The sequence below is a fragment of the Piliocolobus tephrosceles genome, chromosome 15 (genome assembly GCF_002776525.5).
Source record: "Piliocolobus tephrosceles isolate RC106 chromosome 15, ASM277652v3, whole genome shotgun sequence".
In the NCBI taxonomy this organism is placed as follows: domain Eukaryota; kingdom Metazoa; phylum Chordata; class Mammalia; order Primates; family Cercopithecidae; genus Piliocolobus; species Piliocolobus tephrosceles.
This window is the reverse complement of record NC_045448.1, coordinates 58,591,258-58,613,228: the sequence shown is the minus strand read 5'-3', so window position 1 is coordinate 58,613,228 and position 21,971 is coordinate 58,591,258. Positions and strand designations below refer to the sequence as shown.

General features: G+C 35.0%; 1 protein-coding gene across 7 annotated transcripts in view; it reads right to left on the bottom strand.

Annotated features, from left to right (window-relative positions):
• Positions 1-21,971, bottom strand: part of VRK2 (VRK serine/threonine kinase 2) — a 105,130-nt gene that overhangs the window by 10,251 nt on the left and 72,908 nt on the right. For 6 of the 7 annotated variants that reach the window (XM_023228250.1, XM_026446631.1, XM_023228253.1 and 3 more), the window contains 4 exons: positions 17,069-17,189; positions 14,115-14,173; positions 9,711-9,877; positions 2,994-3,155 (listed from right to left, as the gene is read on the bottom strand). In XM_023228250.1, the coding sequence (XP_023084018.1) occupies positions 2,994-3,155; positions 9,711-9,877; positions 14,115-14,173; positions 17,069-17,189 (509 nt within the window). The remainder of the gene's footprint in view (positions 1-2,993; positions 3,156-9,710; positions 9,878-14,114; positions 14,174-17,068; positions 17,190-21,971) is intronic. The other variant, XM_023228251.1, reaches the window with a different exon arrangement.

Here is a 21,971-nt window from a genome sequence, read left to right as displayed (position 1 = left end):
TAACTACGTAGAAAGTCCTAAGAATCTATTTAAAAAATAATGAAACCTACTGGAACGAATAAGTAAATTTAGAAAGATCCCAAGATACATGATTATATTGTATGTCAAATATTGATAGAGAAAATAAATTATATTTCTATATACCAGCAACAAATAACTGGAATATGAAATTTTGAAAATTAGTACTTAAAATGGGATCAAAATATTTAGAGATAATTTTAATGGAAGATGAATAAGACATCTACACTAAAAACTACAAAACATTGTTGAGAGAAGTTAAAGAAAATCCACATAAATGCAGGGAAGTTCCACATAAATGCAGAGAAGTACCAGGTTTATGCACTGGAGTTTTCGACACTGTTGGGATGCCAGTTCTCCATAAACTGATCTTTAGACTTAATGTACTCCCAAATCAAAACCCCATTGTGCATTTTTTTGGTGGAAACTAACAAGCTGCTTCTTAAATTTTATGGAGGAGAAGACCAGGACCTAAAATGGCCAATACATTTTTTGGAAGAAAATAAAAGGATTAAAGAACTATTCTAATTTCAGAACTTGCTGTAAAGCAACAGTAACTGATGCAGTGTGGTGTTGGTGTAAGGAGAGACAAGTAGAAGAAAATAGAGCCCAGAAATAGGCCCACACTTACACTGTTAGCTCACTTTTGAAAAGGGCTCCAAAGGAACTCATTAGGAAAATCTTTTCAATAAATGATGGTGCAAACTACATGAAAAAGAGAATCTCAACCCCCACCTCACAGAATACACATGAATTTTGAGATGGCTTGTAGAACCAACAATGAAAGCTAAAACCATGAGCCTTCTATAAAAATATATAGCAAAATAGCTTTGTGACCCTGAGGTAGGCAAAGATTTCTTAGGTATCTTTACAGAAAAAAAAAAAACCCACAAACTATTAAAGAAAAGATTGATAAATTGAACTTCAAATAAAAATAACAAATAATATAAAAAGCTTCTGCTCATCCTAAGACCCTATGAATGAAATGATTAGGCAGGCCACATGATAGGAAAGGATATCCATAATACAGATATCTGATAAGGACACCTATAGCTTAACAATAAAAAGACAAATATCCAAGTAAAAATTAGAACACTCAAAAAAGAAACTTTATAAGAACAGATATATGAATGGTCAGTAAAAACATGTGAAAGTGCTCAAACTTAAGTAGACATTAGGTGAATAATTGGAACCACAATAATACACTAATACACGTTAAAATGGCTAAAATTAAAAAGAGTGACAATACCAAATATTGGGGAGGATGCAGAGTGGCCAGAACTCTTGTACATTACTGGTGGGAGTACAGAATGGTACTTTCAAGAACTATTTGTCAGCTCTTTGTAAAATTGAACATACACCTGCCCTACAACCCAACAATTCTACATCTCAGGAGAAATGAAACACATTCATAGAAGGATTTGTGCCAGAATGTTCGCAGCAACTATATTTGTGGTGGCCAGAAATGAGTAGTAGCCCAAATGTCCATTAATAGAAGAATGAACTTGTGAATTATGATGTCGTTATACAATGGACATGTGAACTATGATATAGTTATACGATGGAGTACTAATCAGCAATGGAAAACACAGATTACTAATACATGCATGAACACGGATAAATCTCAAAAAAAAAAAAAACACTGAGTGAAAGAAGCCAGGCCCAAATGAATGCATACTATATGACTGCATGTTTATGAAATTCTAGAAGAGGCAAATCTAATCTAGTGATGAGAATCAAAATGGCAGAACATTCCCTGGGGGAAGAGGACTGACTGGGGAAAAGAACCAAGACTTTCCGAAGTTATAAAATCTATATATACATATCTCATTGCCACCACAGCCAAAAATGAATCAATTTCTTTGCATCAGTATTTTAATAGTGCCTCCCTATCCCTGTACACCAGGTGATTTTGGTGGACTTAAGTAAGGAATGACAAAAAATCTCTCAACTAGAGATTTTTAGAATCTCGAAGTTTTGTCACCAAGCACGATTTGCCTTTAATTTTACAAATAGGAACTAAAATATGCCTAAGTGAAATAGTTCTTTACATAAATTTAAAATGAAACAACAAATAATGCCACTATTTTATACCAGAATAAATGTAAAAGATTGCTATTAGTACTAAAAAAAGCACTTCTGTCTCTGGATAAACTTGTAGGCTTCCTGGCTGGCTGAAGAATGCATAAATACTATGCTTCTAATTTTTGCCTCGGCTGTCAAGAAGTTCAGAGCCAAATTCAGTGCTCAGTTTAGTGATTAACATCCCAGCTGCCTGATATATCAATTTTTCTTGTGGTAGGGTATACACGGTGGGGTATTAAATTATCCTATTTCATACTATAAACTACCTCAAATCATTTGGGGGAAATGATGGTATATAAATCATATAAAATGTTGGTCATTTTGACAAAATTAAATATTTTTTCACTGCAGATATAAATGCATTGTATGCTTCTCCTTGTTGTCAAAAAAGGTTAGATTAGGGAGGATTTTTGCTGTTACTTGAATGAGTCATCTGCTAAAGGTGAGTCACTATCCGCCCAAATGATTGAGTGATGTAAAAAATACATCATTTTAAAATACAACCACATTGACAGGGAAACACTTCATTTATATTTGATTATAAGGGTGAGACTTGAGGAACCAATGTGAAAGTACAGAATACCTTAAGAGTCCCTAATGGATCATAGATGGCAAAATAAATTTAAGTGCACTTCATTACATTCTTAGGATAAAGAAATCAGATCTGTACGCAAATGTGCTTACTGCTCTTCTGTTTCTATGATAACTGGTGTTGGCCGCTTTAATTTTATCAGCTGGCTAGGATATTTTCTGTCCCTTCTCATTTAACAAAACCATACAAACTTGGCCCTCAGGAGAAAATAAGATGTTTTTATTCCCAAAGGGTATATTCTAATGTAACATTAAGTTAAAAAAAAAAAAAGCCACACACACACAAACAACCTTCTCACCTGAGCTGCTTCATTGTTCATCAATCCAATCAGCTTCTCCTCTTTCTGCACTTTTTTCCACGTTGCACAGGACTCAGTGCTTCTCTCACTGTGGACTTTTTTTTCGATTAACCTATTGTGTGCCTCGTTGACTTGCCTTGTTGCAGCCTTTTGTGAATCAACCTGTTGGTGTAGAGTAAGTAATAGTATGTAAAGAAAAGTTTCGGTATTTCTTTAAAAAATGCATATATGTCCAGATTCTTAAAAATTCTAAACTTGCCAAGCTTTAAAAAAGGAAATAAAGAAGAAAGCAGCAAATGGACATTACAGAAAAACTATAGTCGTTGGCAAGATCCAGACCCTTTCTCATCAGTGGGACAAAACCAATTAAAATTAGTGTCACTGCATGCACACGTATATTTATTGCGGCCCTATTCACAATAGCAAAGACTTGGAACCAATCTAAATGTCCATCAATGATAGACTGGATTAAGAAAATGTGGCACATATACACCATGGAATACTATGCAGCCATAAAGGATGAGTTCATGTCCTTCGTAGGAACATGGATGAAGCTGGAAACCATCATTCTGAGCAAACTGTCGCAAGGACAGAAAACCAAACACCACATGTTGTCACTCATAGGTGGGAATTGAACAATGAGATTACTTGGACACAGGGTGGGGAACATCACACACTGGGGCCTGTCATGGGGTGGGGAGAGGGAGGGGGGATAGCATTAGGAGATATACCTAATGTAAATGATGAGTTAACAGGTGCAGCACACCAACATGGCACATGTATACATATGTAACAAATCTACGTTGTACACATGTAGCCTAGAACTTAAAGTGTAATAAAAATAAAATTAGTGTCACTGTTATGTACTCTTTAGAAATTATCTCTACAGATAACTTGCTTACTGAAAACAACATTTTTAGAGAAAATTGTCACATTTTAAAACTGCACATGAATTCATTATTAACCTTTGCTGGGAGTGTATCCAGTATATCTTTGTAGTTTAAATTCTTATTCATTAAAATCTTAGTTTTCTATCATTGAAGTGAGCCTAATTAATGTGAATATATAAAACGAGCTTGTGATGTTGCTTATATTTTTGTGCAGGTAGTTTAACCTTTGAGCAAGATGAGTAACAGTTCATGTCATCGAATACTGTGTCCCAGTATCAGAGGTTAAGTTGTACAACAAGCTTGCTGTCTCTAAGGTTTCTTTTTCACACCATGGTGATATCTGGGAGATGCCTGACTGTCAATAACCTTGAAGTAGACTCAGAAATAGAAGGGCAGAACCCACAACACTGTTGGAAGATTGAAAGCTACAGTGAAGGTCCTTACCTGAAGTATATGTTCAGCAGCTTCATGTTTATAGCAGCAGAAAGTGCCATCACCTTTTTTTCATGAGTTAAATAGGGGGCAGAAGATAGGAACAGCACAAAGGGGAAATAATGGAGGAATCAGTGCCAAAATAGAGAATGAATTACATTGGCTGGGCAAGCAGAGCCTTAATTTGTAGTCTCTCAATTTTTAGCTTTTATCGCCAAGTGTGTTCACTCCTTCCCTTTAAAGTATGCTGGTGTTTTGTGGCTACACCTAAATTGTCACAACACTACTCTATTCTACCCTCCTCCAGGATCCCAGCTTATAAAAGGATGGCAAAACCACTGCCTTTCAGTAACCTGAAAGTTGGAAATGTTTCTTAATCATGCAGGGATTCTTTATTTTCACCACTCAACCCTCTCAAACTATTGGGAAAATTTATGTCACCATCTTCTGAGCCACTTTCCGCTGAAGTCATCTTGGTAATAAATGTACCTGATACCATTAGTGTGAAACAAAAGGTCTCCCATGGTTCTTGCACACAGTTTTATCCTATTAAAACACTGACTTACCAATTATTGTGAAAATGTGTTCCATGTTATAAAGGGTTAGAGGAGATTTGCCCTCCCAGCTTTATTGAGATATAACTGACAATAAAAATTATATCTATTTAAGGTATACAATGTAATGTTTTGATATGTGTATACATTGTGAAATGAATACCACAATCAAGTTATTAACACATCACCTCACATAGTCACCATTTTTTTGTGTGTGGTGAGAAAACTTAAGATCTACTCTCTTAACAGATTTCAAGAATACAATACAGTATTACTAACTACAATCACCATGCTGTTTATCAGATCCCCAGAACTCATTCATCTTATAACTGAAAGTCTGTACCCTTTGACTGCCATCTCCCCATTTTCCCCAACTCTCATCCTGAAAAATACTGTTCTACGCTCTGCTTTCATAAGTTTTTTTTTTTTTTTTTTTAAGATTCCACATATAAATGAGATCATATGGTATTTGTCCTGTGTCTGGCTTATTTCACTTAGCATAATGTCCTCCAGATTCATCCATGATGTTGCAAATGTCAGGATTTCCTTTTTATGGCTGAATAATATTCCATTGTGTGTGTGCGTGTATATATATGTATATATGTATGTATTATGTGTATCATGTGTGTACATATGTATATGTGTGTATATGTGTGCATATATACATATATGTGTATATATATACACACACACAGACACAATATATACAAATAAAATACACTTTGTGGATAAAGAAAATGTGTTCTACAACCACAAATAATATTGTGGTTACAGATCACACTTTATCCATTCACCCACTGACATACACTTAGGTTGTGCTGTATTTTGATTATTGTGAACAGTGTTGCGACGAACATGGGAGTGCAGACACCTCTTTGACATATGGTTTTATTTCCCTTGGATACATACCCAGAAGTAAGGTTGCTGGTAGTTTTATTTTTAGCTAAGATATTATTGAAGTTTTTAGTGCCTCCTATATGCTAGGCATTTTAGGTATAAGAGTTTTTGCCCTGGAAGCCTCTGACGTATAAGCAAAATTTGGTATAATATATTCACTCCTCTGTGAAGGTTCCTGGAAGAGATGATACCTCCTGGATCTGCTGTTAGTTGGCTGAATGGTTAGGTTGCACTGCCGTGGGCACTTCTAGCTACTAAACGAAATGATAGCCAATTTATGGAAAATTCTATTTCTAAGGAAACTGTTAAAATTGCAAGAGTGAAGTGGATGACAGTGAACACAGTGAAACTTTTTCTCAAAGATAGAAAAGTAAACATAGAAAACACCCTGGACAACCCTTATAGTAGAAGGATACTATACAAATGTATGACATTTTCAAGAAAGTAGCTATGAAAATGAGGTAGTTTTTATTTAATTTCCATTGGAACTTCACACTGTTCTATAAAATCAAGAGCACCTTTGGACTCCTAAAAATTAATAAATCAAAAATGTGCTTCTAATTAAGAATCTGTGTTTCACTATCCTCATATACAGAAACTAAAGAGAAGTTCATAGAATTATTTTGAGACTTAAAGCTTAGGAAAAAATTTTGTAAACTGTTAAATTCTATACAAATAATACTACTACCAATAATAACATATTCAACTCTGGATATGCTATGGGAGCCTCAGATGTAAGGTAAATGAAGGGACAAACTTTTATTGTCTGCCATGCAGTATAGCTTGAACATTTTAGCTCTGACCTGCAGCTACTTCTCTGCCTAGGTAAAGCATTTAGGAAGGATGAGAGGGCTCATTATGCCCAAGTATCTGCACTATTACAACATATTATAGTAAATGACTGTATATTGTATATATGACTCAAGCACCATAATAAGGTGGGAGTCACTGATAAACAGATAAAAGGACCCTCTGGCTCTTGAAAAGTAGCTTTTTCAAGGGTTGTAATGGGGCCTTTAGTAATGCTCTTTTCCAACTTGGCTTTAACATTCCCTTCTGGGAATTCTAGAGCTTTAGCTCACCTCAATAAGCATTCTTACTGAAATATTGTTTCTTTCAGTGAATTTTATAAATTAAACCCTAGTGGGTGGCATAAAGAGACTGTGATGGTCTTGATGAGACAGTCTTCTAATTTGATTGGCAGTGCTAACTCAGGAGCCCCCAGAACTACTAGCAAGTGACTTCAGTTTTACATCCCTCATTTTGATTCAGGCAAATGCCCCCAAAGATTTGTTTTTCATGAAAAAATATCAATATCACTACTCTCTTGACAAAAATTCATTTCCAATTTAACTCCAGTAACAGTATTTGAGGACTTCCCTGTTCACGTTTACAGAGAACAGTTTATAATGTCTAGTAAAATCTAGTATTGGAAACAAAAAAACTTTTTCTTTTGCAAAAAGGTGATGTAAGTTTGGTGAGATTCTTATGGTAATGTGCTACCTTCTAATACCTAATCAAACTACATTTTTCTTAAAAATACTATATTTCCCTCTGTATAAGTTTCACTTGTTATTAGCAAAATAACATTTAAAAATGTAAACAGTTATAACTTTTTTCCCTTGAATACTGAATGATGGTAACATATCATTTACTTACATATACCTTTTCTGGTCCAATGTCTTCTTTTAAAATATCTTTGTCCAAAAAATATATCAGTCCAGAGTTCATTCACTAGTCTATTAAATATCTCTATAAACCAAATACTTAACTCCATATAACTATAAACCCATTTATAAAGTAACAAGAAATGATTTTAGTTACTAATAAGGGGATTCTGTCTGTGACTAAAAAGAAATTTGGAGCCATGTGATTGATACGCATTTTGGAATGATTTTTGTTATGGAAGCAATCTATTGTGGAAATCATCCTATACGTGCATCATTCAGGGGAACTGGGAACAGGACAGTTTATACTATCATACCTTGCATTTGTACATTTTCAGGTTTGGTTTTTGTAGCATTGCAAAATCTGTAAACTTTGAAAATTAAGATACTTAAAGTTTAGCCACATATGGTGAGCACATATCTTATGCTATCATTATTAAATAAATGTATGCACTTAAAATACTAGAGAAATAAGTAATAAATAAATATTGATCTGCTGCAAAATATATCCTGAAATCATCTTCCTGTCTACACATCCAGGCTGATCACATTTCTTACCAGAAATTAGCGTAGGTCTTAAAAGCGTAAATTATTTTTAAGTGCTTTTTTTACTCATAAGCAAAATTCTCTAATCAAAAGGAGTAAAATATTCTTGATGGAGGCTCACTGGAAAAAGTGTTTTATGTTCTATTCTCTACATATAAAAATGGTTTCACAACAAACACCCTTTGAATTTGATGAAACTGAAAATTCTGGTGGATAATAATTAGAATTTTATATCAGAGGATATAGCTATCGGTTTTTAAAATGGCTTTTATATTTCAATTACGTTTATGAAACTGAAAAACTACAAAAAGGGAAAATCTACTTAAATTAGCGTAGATTAAGTGGTGACCATTATTGCAACGAAAATACTATGTCAAGGAAATGGCTCTTTGTTTTGTTGCAAAAGTGATAAAAACACGAAAGTCAATAAAACTGTTAAAGTGAGTCTCAGTAATTACCAAGATCAAAATCCAGTGGCTTTTTATTAAACATGAACTTTTGTTCTGCCTTCTGCAATACGTAAATAGTGCTGACAATTGGTTTGTGAGGCACTTGCTACAATAAAATCTAATTGTATCATGAGAGAAAGGTGACAATCAGGAGATCATGAAAAAATTACATATTCTCACTGGTAGTTAATTAGCCATGCAAAACCTCCTCAAACAGATATTCTCTTCTATTAGGAATGATTACTATGCAGGCCTACAGATGTCAATACCACAGTCATTCAAATACTTCTTTTCCTACTAATTGAAGGTTGTAAAGCTCTGGTGCCAAGGTTTTGCTTCCAAAGAGCTAATTTATGACTAGAAGGATATTTTATGTCTTCAGTTGCAGCAACTACAAAATTCAGCAAATCAGAACCATCTGTGCACTGATACTTGACTCACCATTCATCTAGCAGCCTATCAGTCACATTAGTTTGCATCCCGCATTCTTGGCTCATGAACACATGTGATGATCCAAAGTTCATAAGAAATATTAAAAATGAATGGCATCCTGACCCTATCTTATCGTACATGCATCAGGAAAAAAAAATGCCCTCTACACTTTATTTTTGCATATGGGAAGACATGGATGCTGTGTTGCCTGTCCACTAATCCTGCTAATAATGGCAGTCTAAGATTTCCACCACCTGCTTAAAAATGCTCGAAATCTTAATTCTTTTTTTTTTTTCTTTAAGTTGGTGTTGGTCTTTTGGAAGATGGCAGACTAAAAGAAGAGGTGTAACTTTAAAAAAATGGTTTTTTTCTTAATGTGGATCTCTGGCATAAACTCTTTTATTTTCTGTAAAGAATTGTTTCCATGGATTGAAATATCAGCACATACAAATAATCTGGTTAAATCTAAGACTATTATCACCACCAAATTATGGCCAAATTGGTAGGCAAAAACAGAGGGCAATATCTATTGAAAGCCTGGAGAAAAAAAAACAGATCATGGCTTTCTGAGTAACATCAGATTAGCCTTTACACTAGTCACATCTCTATGACAGTAGAGACTGCTTTCTTTCTTTCATAGTACATAGTAGGCCACAGATCCTATTTTTCTCTGTGAGACAACAGGTCAAAATAACTTGGATCAAACTTTCTTGGTGCTGTTAGGGGAAATGGGAGTGAAATATAAGGAAGAAGAAAGCTGTCAGACTCATTTTGAGACCTAAAACAACTTCATTCGATAGAAAAGTATCACAGAAGGTATTCATAGGGTAGCAGGGATTATGTTACTTACTTTTTGACTGTTTGGAGTATGGACATTTATACTCTGTCCTTTTGTGGAAAAGTCCAGTGGTCCCAAAGGTATTCCATCAGGGTTCAAAATTTTCTTGAGCACTTGATAGTCTGGCTTTTCATCATAGGCTAAACTATGAGCACATACCAAAAATTGGGCTATTTCACCTGTGAATTAGTAAATTTTTTACATATTATTCATAATTGGCAAGAATTGTCAAGACTCCAATAATCTCAAAATCTTTCTGTTATCTCTTTGTCGTTTACACATTTACATCTCCTGAAGAAACCAAAAATGAACAATTCAATGAAAATAACTTTTTAAATGCTATTCAAAAATGACTGAAATATAGCGAGCGACCTACAGAATTGATGAAACTAGTAATGTTTTTAACATATTTTTGTTGATATGCTTACAATTCACTGATCTTATGAAGTATATTTTAATAATTATAATGATTATGATTTATGAGGTGCAACTATTAAGGACTACATAAATAATACAATTGACCATACTTCATACTTTATGTTGAACTTCTAAAAGTTCAGTTAAAGTGTTACTTACTATAAACCTCTTTACTTCTAAGGAAAAAAAACCTGCAAATTTTAATTAAGGCTTTGATTTTGGGATTATAACAATATATTTAGAAATGACCTTGAATTCCATGTTGTTAGCTAAGATTGACTTTAGAATGCATGAAACCTCCCTCATGTCCTCCATACCTAGCTAGCCTGGTACACAGCCTTGTGTTTTTGATTTTAGAGCAGTGGGAGGAGAAGTTGCCATCTTTTATTTTTTCCCTAGTATAAAGAAATGTTCCCCTAGAACTACATAGTAAACCCCCTTCCCCCAAAAAGGTTAAGAACTACCAACTTTTAAATACAAACAGAATTAGTAACCAACAGTTACAAACATCACTGCATTAAAATATTTGCAGTTTGCATTTCTTTTTCATGTTGAGGTTCAACCTAAAATTGGAATAGAAGTGGTGATAATACCAAATATTATTTAAAAACTGGCATGTTTTCATTTGTTCAGAGATGTTTAGATATGCCTTTTCCTTTTCAAAAATATATTACTGACTCAAACTCAAGTACTTCTTACTTTCTCACTTAGTTGCTTATATCCATGGTGGGAAAACCTGGGAAACTTCATGGGTTGGCAGGAGTGACTTCCTAATCCTTCACTTCCCCTCCAGGTCTACCTCCACTAAAAAGAAAGGAAAACTGCAGAGGCACTGGGTTTCACTCCCTATAGAGAAAAATTCCAGAAGGAATAGTCATCATTGCTTTCTCCCTATTAAAGTTAAGAGTGATCACTTTCACCATATAGTCCAGAGCTATTTCCTGGGAACATGAAGCTAACGTGATTAAAATGTGAACTCTTGGCTCTGGGCTTTTTTTCCTGGACACTGTAGCAATTATGCAACCTGTTTTTTCATCTCTGATTTTTTTTTTTTTTAAATCAAATTCTGCTATCTAGCATTCGGTCAACCAAATCTCTGTTAACTAGCAAGTGCTGCTATTTTATCATGATATTTGTAACTGATGCTTCATGCAGCCCCTTCACAAGGGCTGGGGGCTATCCAATTTCTAAAGGGATGATTAAAAAAAAGATTAACTTCACTACTACTTTAATATAAATATTGTTGTTTTATGGTCCTTTGAAGATTGGTAAGACAAGTTTGGTACATATTACAATTCCATTAACCAGAATATCCAAAATGAGGAAGAGAGTTGAATGTGTTGGGAACAAATCACTGTTACAAGACAATGGAAAACTCCTGGCACTCCACCAACTGATAGCAGCTGTGCTGCAAAGCCTTCATGGGACTGGGGTTTGGAAAAATGAGGTACCAGTGAGGTAGGAGGGGGAGAAAATAAAAAGAGCCATTTCCATTATAAATTTATTATTACAAACCTGAAGCTTTGACTATTGTGATGTAATACTGGTTTAAATGTTAGTCTTTCAAGATCTGGATTTATTATATTAAGTACATTTTAAAATTTACAAGCATGTTGCCAGAACTATAAAGCAAAATGCCTTTAGTATGAAATTACGATATTTTTAAATCATCTGCTTTTTAAGCCATTGAAATATTAAGTACCATTACTATCAAGAGATAGAAACTTTTGAAACTATTATTATTATGCTTAGTTGGACATGTATGCTGCAGATTTCTTGGCTGTTTTATTTCATAATATGTTTCAGTAATAAACTTTTGTAAATCAGTTCCTTCATTTTCATGGTTGTGTTCTTCCTAAGCACAACCTCCTAATTTAAGAGGCCTTCATGTAATATTAAAGTTTCAACACTTTTTGCTTTAGAAACAGAAATCTGCATTTTATAATTAATAGTATGGATTCAGTAAAATGGTTTGTACTGAGAAACAAAAACTGGGCGTGTCTCCCATCTAGATTACTCATCTGTTTCAAATCTTTTAACAATAGAGTATGACAGAATATACACTGCCCAGAAGCATTTGTCTTTTACAATTCAGGGCAATATATATATATATATATATTTTTAATGACATCTTCCCATCTTTCTGTCCAGTTGACTAAAACATAAATTATACGATTTGGTAAAAATGCCAATAAGGGCCAGGCGTGGTGGCTCACACCTGTAATCCCAGCACTTTGGGAGGCCAAGGTGGGTGGATCACGAGGTCAGGAGTTCGAGACCAGGCCTGGCCAATATGGTGAAACCCCGTCTCTACTAAATACACAAAAATTATCTGGGCATGGTGGCATGTGCCTGTAGTCACAGCTACTTGAGAGGCTGAGGCAAAAAATCGCTTCAGCCTGGGAAGGGGAGGTTGCACTGAGCCGAGATCGCGCCACTGCACTCCAGCCTCAGTGACAGAGCAAGACTCTGTCTCAAAAAAAAAAAAAAAAGCCATTAAGAATATTAGCCAGGCCGGGCGCGGTGGCTCAAGCCTGTAATCCCAGCACTTTGGGAGGCCGAGACGGGCAGATCACGAGCTCAGGAGATCGAGACCATCCTGGCTAACACGGTGAAACCCCGTCTCTACTAAAAAATACAAAAAACTAGCCGGGTGAGGTGGCGGGTGCCTGTAGTCCCAGCTACTCGGGAGGCTGAGGCAGGAGAATGACGTAAACCCGGGAGGCAGAGCTTGCAGTGAGCTGAGATCCGGCCACTGCACTCCAGCCTGGGCGACAGAGCGAGACTCCATCTCAAAAAAAAAAACAAAAAAAAAAGAATATTAGCCAAAAAGGAGTATTGCCATTTTGACAAGTTATTGACAGTTATGAAAACAAAAATTTCATCTTGCAACGCATTCCCACAATGAGGATCTCTCCTGTGTGTCTCCCTCAATCAGATGAAAAGTACTAGAGAAAGGGGAAAACAAAAGACTCACGTGAGGAAGGGCTTATTGGACTTGCAAATGGAGGGGGGAAGTAGAACTGGCTTATTCTTTCCTTACCTACACAAATGAAAATTTTGGTTTCTAGTGAAAGAAAGGCAGCGAATATAAGTTACTTAACTCTCAACTTCTCAACCAGATGGAAACAGATGCTATTTGACCTTAGCTAGAGAGGTCAGTGTACATATCTACTTTCAGAAGTCAGCTAAAAGCTAACTTTGAGATTGCCCAATGTAAACAGAAAACAAGATTCACTATGATTATCTGTCTTTGAGAAAAAGCAAGACTGATAGTGGGCACTGGCTTTTTCTTATAAGACAGTCTAACTCAATTGTTAAATTAGTGTTGAATAACATGTTGTGTATACACATAAAAATGACAGGAATGTGGGTAATTACTAGTTGACATGCTATTTTATACAATATGTATTGATAACATTGTCAATTAAAAATTACATTGTATACTAACTTGAAAATATGAAAATACGAAATATACCTCCAAATCCCAAAGTCATATGCCTTTGCTAATAAAAATTTTTTTTGCTGGCAGTTCAGTCAGCATAATACTGTTCTAAATAGCATTCAAGTGTTTAATGATTTGGTTTTTTAAATGACTGATTAAAAGTAGTTTTTCCTTAGGTCAACTTTATCTTCTTTCAACAGTATACAGATGAACAAAACCAGGAAGTCTTAACTCTAGAAACACCAGACATGGTTGACTATTAAACCTGTGCATGATTCTCAAAATAGATACCTTAAAAAAAAAAAAAAGAAATGCACTAAGCAGAACCTACAATTTTCCACCTCAATATCTTCTTTTGGGGTTCTTGTGTTCTAATGTTAAAGATGATCTAAACATTGTGTTCTTTAGCAACTTATTTGCAACATGAAGTGTTCCCTCCTTTCCACCCTGATGGGAATAAGAGCAGGTGGGTTAAGCAAAAGCTACCAAACGAGAATGACAAATGTGGTGACCTGTAAATCTTAAGAGAAGGTTGAAGTTATTATTTGACTTACAGCAACTGCTTCCAGAAGGAGCCCATTTAAGCACTGACTGGGGAAGCTCATCCAATAGACTAAAACAAAATAAAGTAATGCACAATGAACATGTTTTCAACCCTGTGACTATTTTGACTAGAAAACAAAACTCTAACTCTGTGTTGGTAGCTTACCAACATTGTGACTTTCAGTGCTTTTTTTTTTGTCATCCAACTATAATGGATAGGAAAGTAAGCAGAAGTAGAGAACCCTCAATGCCCATAAACTAATTTTATATCAATAACCTAGACTAATGTAGGGGCAGAAAGGTGTGATCTTTTTTCTCACCCACCCTAAGGGTTGCAGCCAACATTCCTATAACAAAAGACAGGTTAACAGGAGAAAGTATAACAAATTTATTTAATTAAAGTTGTATATGATACTACTTGAGAAATGAAGACAAAGGACCCAAGGAAGTCTATCTTTATGCTTAGGTTTGATGAAGAATAGACAGCTGTGTAGGAATGTGACTGGACAAAAGGGTATGTTCTAATGGTACTGAACTGGGGCAGGGGGATCCAGCAAGGCCTGTCCATATTCTTGTTGATGTGTGTAGCATTTATTCCTCCTGGGGATGGGGCAGGACCCCTTTGGAATGAGGGTCTTCAAGGGAGAAGGGAAAGGGTGACCTTTCTAGGTTTAATGCCTTGCTTGGGGTACAGGGGTTTTAGTTTCTATAACCTGCTTTGGTAAAGAGGAATTCTGGTTTCTATGACTCTCTTCTTGGGAGGAGAAGGGATGGGAGACAAGAGGGCAAGAGAAGGTCAGAGAGAGACTTGGTTTCTGAGGTGGCTTCTGGGGCCATCCAGTCTCTTTCAGTTCAAAGGTCTCAGCATGCCAAAGCACCACACTTTGTGGTATTGTTCTCTAAGCCCCAATATTAAACAAAATTGAATTATAGGAATTATAAATGCTTTAACTCAAAGTTTATATATGCAGAAACACAGAAGTAGTAATATTTACCACGATTTTTTTTCTCAAAAACAACAATAAAAATTCATGTAAACATTGTATCTGAAGTATATATGTGCATTGTTCTCCACTGGGCAATATTTTATGCTGTCCCATGATTAAACAGGTTTACAGGATGCTCAACTGGTAAATATAATGCAAATATTCCAAAATCTAAAAAAATCTGAATTCTGAAACACTTCTGGTCCCAAGCATTTCAAGTAAGGAATACACAACCTATAAAAACATTCAATTAAAATTATTTATATGTGTGAGTGAGTCACCACCTCTGGCATAGGCAGTAGCAACAATACACACATTGATCCAGTAGCATGCTATGTCTGGAAAATAAAAGGCATAAGGGAGATACAGTGTCTTGGTTGAATATACAATCATGCCCTTATGGGGAATTTCAGTGTCATACCTTCTCAGCAAGTTGAATAAATTATGATTATGTATAATGTACTATAATAAGTTTGAAAATGTCTATGGTTTATCTGAATTATAAACTTCATAATATGATATTGGCTTTACTAGTCTATAGGTTTATATTATTAGTCAAGTCAAAATGAAGATACTAACATATGTAGGAGTCCACAAAATGTAAACAGAAGTTACGTTTGATGTATTAGTATTATATTTTATTTTACATGACATCCTATTATACATAAATATGCATAAATAGGTATATTCATTATATAGATACCTACAATGAATGTATCTATATATGCATATTGATAAAAAATTAAAGCAAGTCATATTAGTCTTATTAAAAAAACAAATATACAATCATTAGAATTAAAATGTTAGTTTTTTAAAATAGCATCATTACTTTGTTACATTATTGTCATTAGGTAAACTGAGTTGGAAAATTAAATACAAAAACTGTTTATATATTCCCATCACTGTGTTTTGACTTGACCCATATTTTGAAATGTACATGAAAGTTAACATGGGCACATCAATCACTGCAGTAAATAACTGATTTAGTTCTAATATAGACTTATATAAATATGTTTTAGTTTTGGGTAAGGGACTAGGATGATCAAAATTCTGAGTGGAGAAATACTTCATATGTGTCAGTATTTACAAATGTAATACATATTTTTCTGAATCTGCAGGCTAATCTTTCTCATTATTAAGAACTGATGCCACACTGAATTTAAAGATAGATTTCTATGAATCAGTTAATTTTCCCCTAGCTTTGTACTCTTCTGTTGAGATTGTCCTAGTTAAAACTTAGCTTAGCTGCTGCTTTTGCTACCTGTGGATAACTACTGTTAAGCATATCTTGGTATATAATGAAAAACTGGCTATTCTGTGCTCTATGCAATTGACTTTCTCTTATGCCTGATCAGAGAGAGAATTGTAGAACAGTAACACACTCTGTTCTTAGTCTGACCTAATTTTTATGCTAGCCGAATCCAGGTAATAAAAACTGAATGTAGAATATTAAAAATGTTTATGTGGCTACACGATTATCTCATGTAAATAGCTCATGTAAAAATTTTCCTTCTTAAGAAAGAAAACTTACCTCCTCCAAGACAGAAATAAGAGGTATGTTGCTCTCACTTGAAAAATATAAGCCCTATTTGTCCCTTTTCACATTGCTGTTTTACATAGTTAATATCAATCATACCCAGCTCAGACTAATCCAGCATACTTGTACAATGCTAATTTGAAAATACTCTTCCTTGAAAACACTACCACCTAGAATCTAAGCTTTGGAAAATACCATGTAAAGGAACAGATATTTCACTTTATATTTTGCACTGTAATTCAAGTACGTCTTTTTATAAGGTTATCTTAATGGATTTTATGTGATAGTTGTTTGGTTTTTTTAAAACATATTTTTCAAACTAACGAAATTTGCTTTGGTTGTCATGTTGGGAGAACGCCAATCTTCACCATGTTGTTCGCTCCCTTTAATGTATCCCTTCAGACCTGCTGCAGTACATGATGAAATGCCTGAAAATTTGTACTTTGTTTTAGCAGTCTGCACAGCCACAGGGTCCTTCAGGCTCTGTTCCCAGGGAAGTTTCCCACACAACCACCGCAGCATGCAGTAGCCAAGGATCTCAACGTCACTTCGTCTGGACAGGGCTATAGGAGTAAGCATTAGAGAGAAAGATGAGGGATAAGCAAGTCCTTGAGAAATGGAGAAATCTTTGGGTGAACTACTATTGATGAAATACGAAAAAGCCAAATAGGCAAAGTGTTTTATTTGTTCAGCTGGAATAAAACTTAAACGCCCAAGTATTTGGCCCCAGTCCACAGACAGGCAGTGACTGGTTGCTGTTGAAAGTAAGGGTCAGTTTCCTCACCTCCTCCAACTTCATCTTTCCTTAGTCTGGCCTGTCACATGAACTTGATCCCCATGGCCTCTGACATGATCCAGACAACCCATAACCCAGCACCAACACTTTCTCAAAGAGCCAAGCAGTAAAACAAAGAAATAAATGTCTGCAGCTAAATTGCTAACATATGTTCCAGGAAGTCCATAGGGTCTGCATTGGTCATGCAGAGACCCTCTGAGTGCAGACTAAACATTGATGGCCTTTCCTGTTCCACTCACACTAGCAGCATTTTAAGTTGGAAGAATATGACAAAACTGCCATCTAGTGTGCAGTATTAAAAAATGGGTCTTTCTGAAGATTTTTCAATCACATGAAAATATAATAAAAGTATGTCTCCTGCTTTGGATACAGGGTTCTACAATTTTACAAATATTATTTTTAGATATAAGCAGCAGCAAGCTAAAATTCTGGTCCCATATCTATATAAAAGTGAGGCAACAGTATTGGAGGCTGGGGGGGAGAGAAAAATAGAGGCTTTCAAAATTTAATATAAGATGGCTTTTCATAAAAAGTACATTAAAAGCACATTTTCAGGCCCTTGTATCATTTATATCAAGCTATTAAACGCTGTAGACTAATTTAATAATTTAATATATATTTGTAAGTACCTTATTGAGAAGATGGACAATGAAACCTAGGAAATGTATGAAATATAACTGATATTTATTAACAAACACTGAAATAATGATTAAAACATGAGCAAATACTCATAAAATAAACTTATTTTTATAGTCATTCAAAATTGTTATAAAACAATAGGCTGGTATTTACATTTCTGTCATTACTCGAATGTTCATCTGTGTAGGGATATATAATCTCCTAAGAGCAGTAAGTGGCTGTTAAACCTGCTATAAACAGGTATCCTATTTTATTATCTTTCATGAAATAAACTCTGAAAAGTTACTCAAGGAACTTAGTTTTTAATTTAAAAAGTAATCTACTAAGAACAATGATGCCAGCACATTGTAACTACTTTTGGTTACCATGTATAAGTTATTATAAGAGCAGAAGACATGATTAGCTCTTACATTCTAACTGCTATTAGCGTATTGGATTATTAAAGGCCCTTCAATCTAGCAGAATGCTACAGTCCCATGGGTGCCATTTACTTTCCGCACAAGCTTGAACAATGTCCTAATGCAAGACTTGGCTCTCATGTTAAAATAAAAACACAATCTCTACCACACTGTTCTGTAGTGATTTCTTCAGTAATAAATCTCCCATTAATAATGGAATGGTTCCATTTGTACAGATGTGCTCACAAGTCCCCTTTCTATTACGGCAATTCCTGATTACCATCACTTAAAAAAATTCATATCCTCTAATTTTCAAAAATGATATCCTGGCACCGTGTTTGGATGATATAAGCTACACACAAGAGGCCCTTTGAGGAAAAACAATCAGAATTAAAATAGATTGAACCTTCCTAGCCATTTCCCCCTACCCCCCAACTGAGGGATTAATTGATATGAAGCTGTAAGTAATGACAAGTCATTTAGATTTCTGAAGCCAATCTTTCATAAACTGGTCTTCATTTGAAATAGCCCTTTGAGAGTTAACTTTACTTCACTATTATAGTTTGGTCTTACCTAATTAAAATACATTATCACATTTTTCAATATTTTATTTTCTTTTTTGCACATATGTATTAATAACTACGGTTAGGTGAATGTTTTACCACTGTTTACATCCAATAGTCACCCTTTCCTTTCCACTCACTGAAGACTGAGGGACTAAAAATGTTTCTAGCTACATACCTCTACCTGAAATAACCTCTCAGAAAAACAAATTGAAAAGTTTGACTTGTTTAGTGAAGTTAAAATCTTAGACTTTGACAATGATTGTCTTCTTTCCATCTACTGTACACAGAGGAGTAATTTTAATACCTGTTAATTAAAAACAAATATTCTGGATGACAATATTAAAATATATGTGTCCATGTATAGTTTACACAAAGAATTGATTATAGTCAGAGACTATTAGTGTCTATAAAAAAAATTTAATTTGAAAGTTGCTTCTTTAATTATACAATTTTCAAATTCATTTTAAAACATGTTAAGTGAAGCAGTAAATAGAGCTCTGGACTAGGAATGAGATCCAATTCTTGCCCTGCCACTAATATATTACATTTTCAGCTCTAAAATCAGATGATACTGTGCAATATATTTCTTTTTAATATATTTTCATTCATTTGAATAGAAAATACATTATGCATTGTTTTGTTTCTGAGTCATGTATTTGCACAATTTATTGTAATACATAGGGTTCTTCAGTGGCATTTGGTAATTAATGTAATTACTGACAGTATATTTTCATATAGATGTCCTAAAATGAAGTGTTTACTTATCATTGCTTGGAATTGTAATGAGATTTAGTTATTTCTAAACTTTCTCTAGTTTCTAAATATCATCAATAGCATCTAACTTACATTGAGCTTACTAAGATGGAGTAATATACATCACTCTTTTTGTTGAAAGCCTGTGGTATTCTCAATTGTTCAACATTTCTAAATTATAAAGTACTGCCAAAGTAAAAACAATTAGAAAGAAATAGGCACAGGTGGGGATTTAAATTCTATTTAACTAGAAAGAAAATTTTAGAAATGGCTGATAGTAGAATGCATAATTAAAATAAAAACAATTGATGTGATTTATAGAGAGCTGCTACTGTGCCTGCTACTGTGCCTGGCACTCTACCTTATTATTTCATCTAATGTTTCAAACAATTTAAAGTAAGTATTAGTCCTACTGACAACAATATGGAGACTCAGAGAGGTTAAATAATTTGCTCAATATCACAGAGCAAAAATTAATAGAGCTCATCACTGAAATTCAAGTCTTTCAAAAACCAAAGCCTGTGCTCAATCTTATAATTACTTTGCTGCCGGGCACGGTGGCTCATACCTGTAATCCCAGCACTTTGGGAGGCTGAGGTGGGCAGATCACCTGAGGTCAGGAGTTCAAGACTAGCCCGGCCAACATGGTGAAACCCCTCTCTACTAAAAATACAAAAATTAGCCGGGCATGGTGGCACACACCTGTAATCCCAGCTACACAGGAAGCTGAAGCAGGAGAATTGCTTGAATTCAGGAGGTGGAGGTTGCAGTGAGCTGAGATAGCACCACTGTGCTCCAGCCGGGGTGACAGAGACAGACCCATCTCAGAAAAAAATAAAAACAACAAAAAAATAATAATTACTTTGCCTCCATCATTAGTTTTAATATCAAACAACATTAAACACACGACTTCCATAGTGAGGAAGGTATCTGAAGCAGGCATTTAAACTTAAAGCACCAACACATACTGACACAAAAATAGTGGTTTTGGCAAGGAATAAATAAGTGGAAGATCCGGTTTTCTAAGCTGCATCACTGACCAAATTTTTCATGTTACTATCCTTTCATGAAATTACTTCTTTTAAGTTATTTCATTCCAATAAAGAAGGATTAGTTAAAATATTTAACTATAAAGTGACAAATGGTCCTTCTGAACTGTTATAAGAACAGATAAGTTATCTTAGCGAACTAGTCCTTGGTCTAAAGACAAACTGGAATAAAACTAGCCCAATTCGTCAAATGGACTGAAAGAGGAAGTGGGAGAAAAAGGAAAGTCTAAGTATTAATTCCAAGATTTATCTCCTTATTTGCCTAAAGTGTTTTCTGTTTCGTTTTATTTTTTTATTTTTATTTTTATTTTTTTGAGACGGCTCTGTCGCCCAGGCTGGAGTGCAGTGGCGCGATCTCGGCTCACTACAAGCTCCGCCTCCCGGGTTTAGGCCATTCTCCTGCCTCAGCCTCCCGAGTAGCTGGGACTATAGGCGCCCGCCATCTCGCCCGGCTAGTTTTTTGTATTTTTAGTAGAGACGGGGTTTCACCGTGTAGACCAGGATGGTCTCGATCTCCTGACCTCATGATCCACCCGTCTCGGCCTCCCAAAGTGCTGGGATTACAGGCTTGAGCCACCGCGCCCGGCCTCATTTTATTTCTTATACTAACATGGAGTATGAAGAAAAACAGGGTTCAGCAGGAAATAACAAAGTGAACTGGAATATTTCTGCATCAAGCAGAGTTCAAATGCTCAAGATATTAATACACGTGTGCAGAAAGACAATAAGAAAGCTGAAAACATCTGAATAAGTGAAACAATCTGACAAAGTGAATAGTGACTATCTGCAGAACAAATTTAAAGTTTATTCTTAGTTTTCAAACTGGTAACCTATGCCGTTCAGTATTTTGTCAATTCTGGTGTATAAAGATCCAGAATATTTTATGGTGATCATGACTTACTGCAATTTCAAAAAGGATATTAGGAAGTATTAGGATGTAATGTGTCATATTTCAGATAAAATATTAAACCCAGGCCTCGCTTATTTTTTCAGTACCTTTTAAATTTTAAGATTTTAAGCCCTAGTTTTGTGTGTGTGAAACTTAGGAAAAGTCATTCAATAGAGCAAATGTATCTTAGACTTGTCCAATGTAAGTATTCTTAACCCAACCAAAAGGCCAAGACATAAGTATTGTGTAAACCGT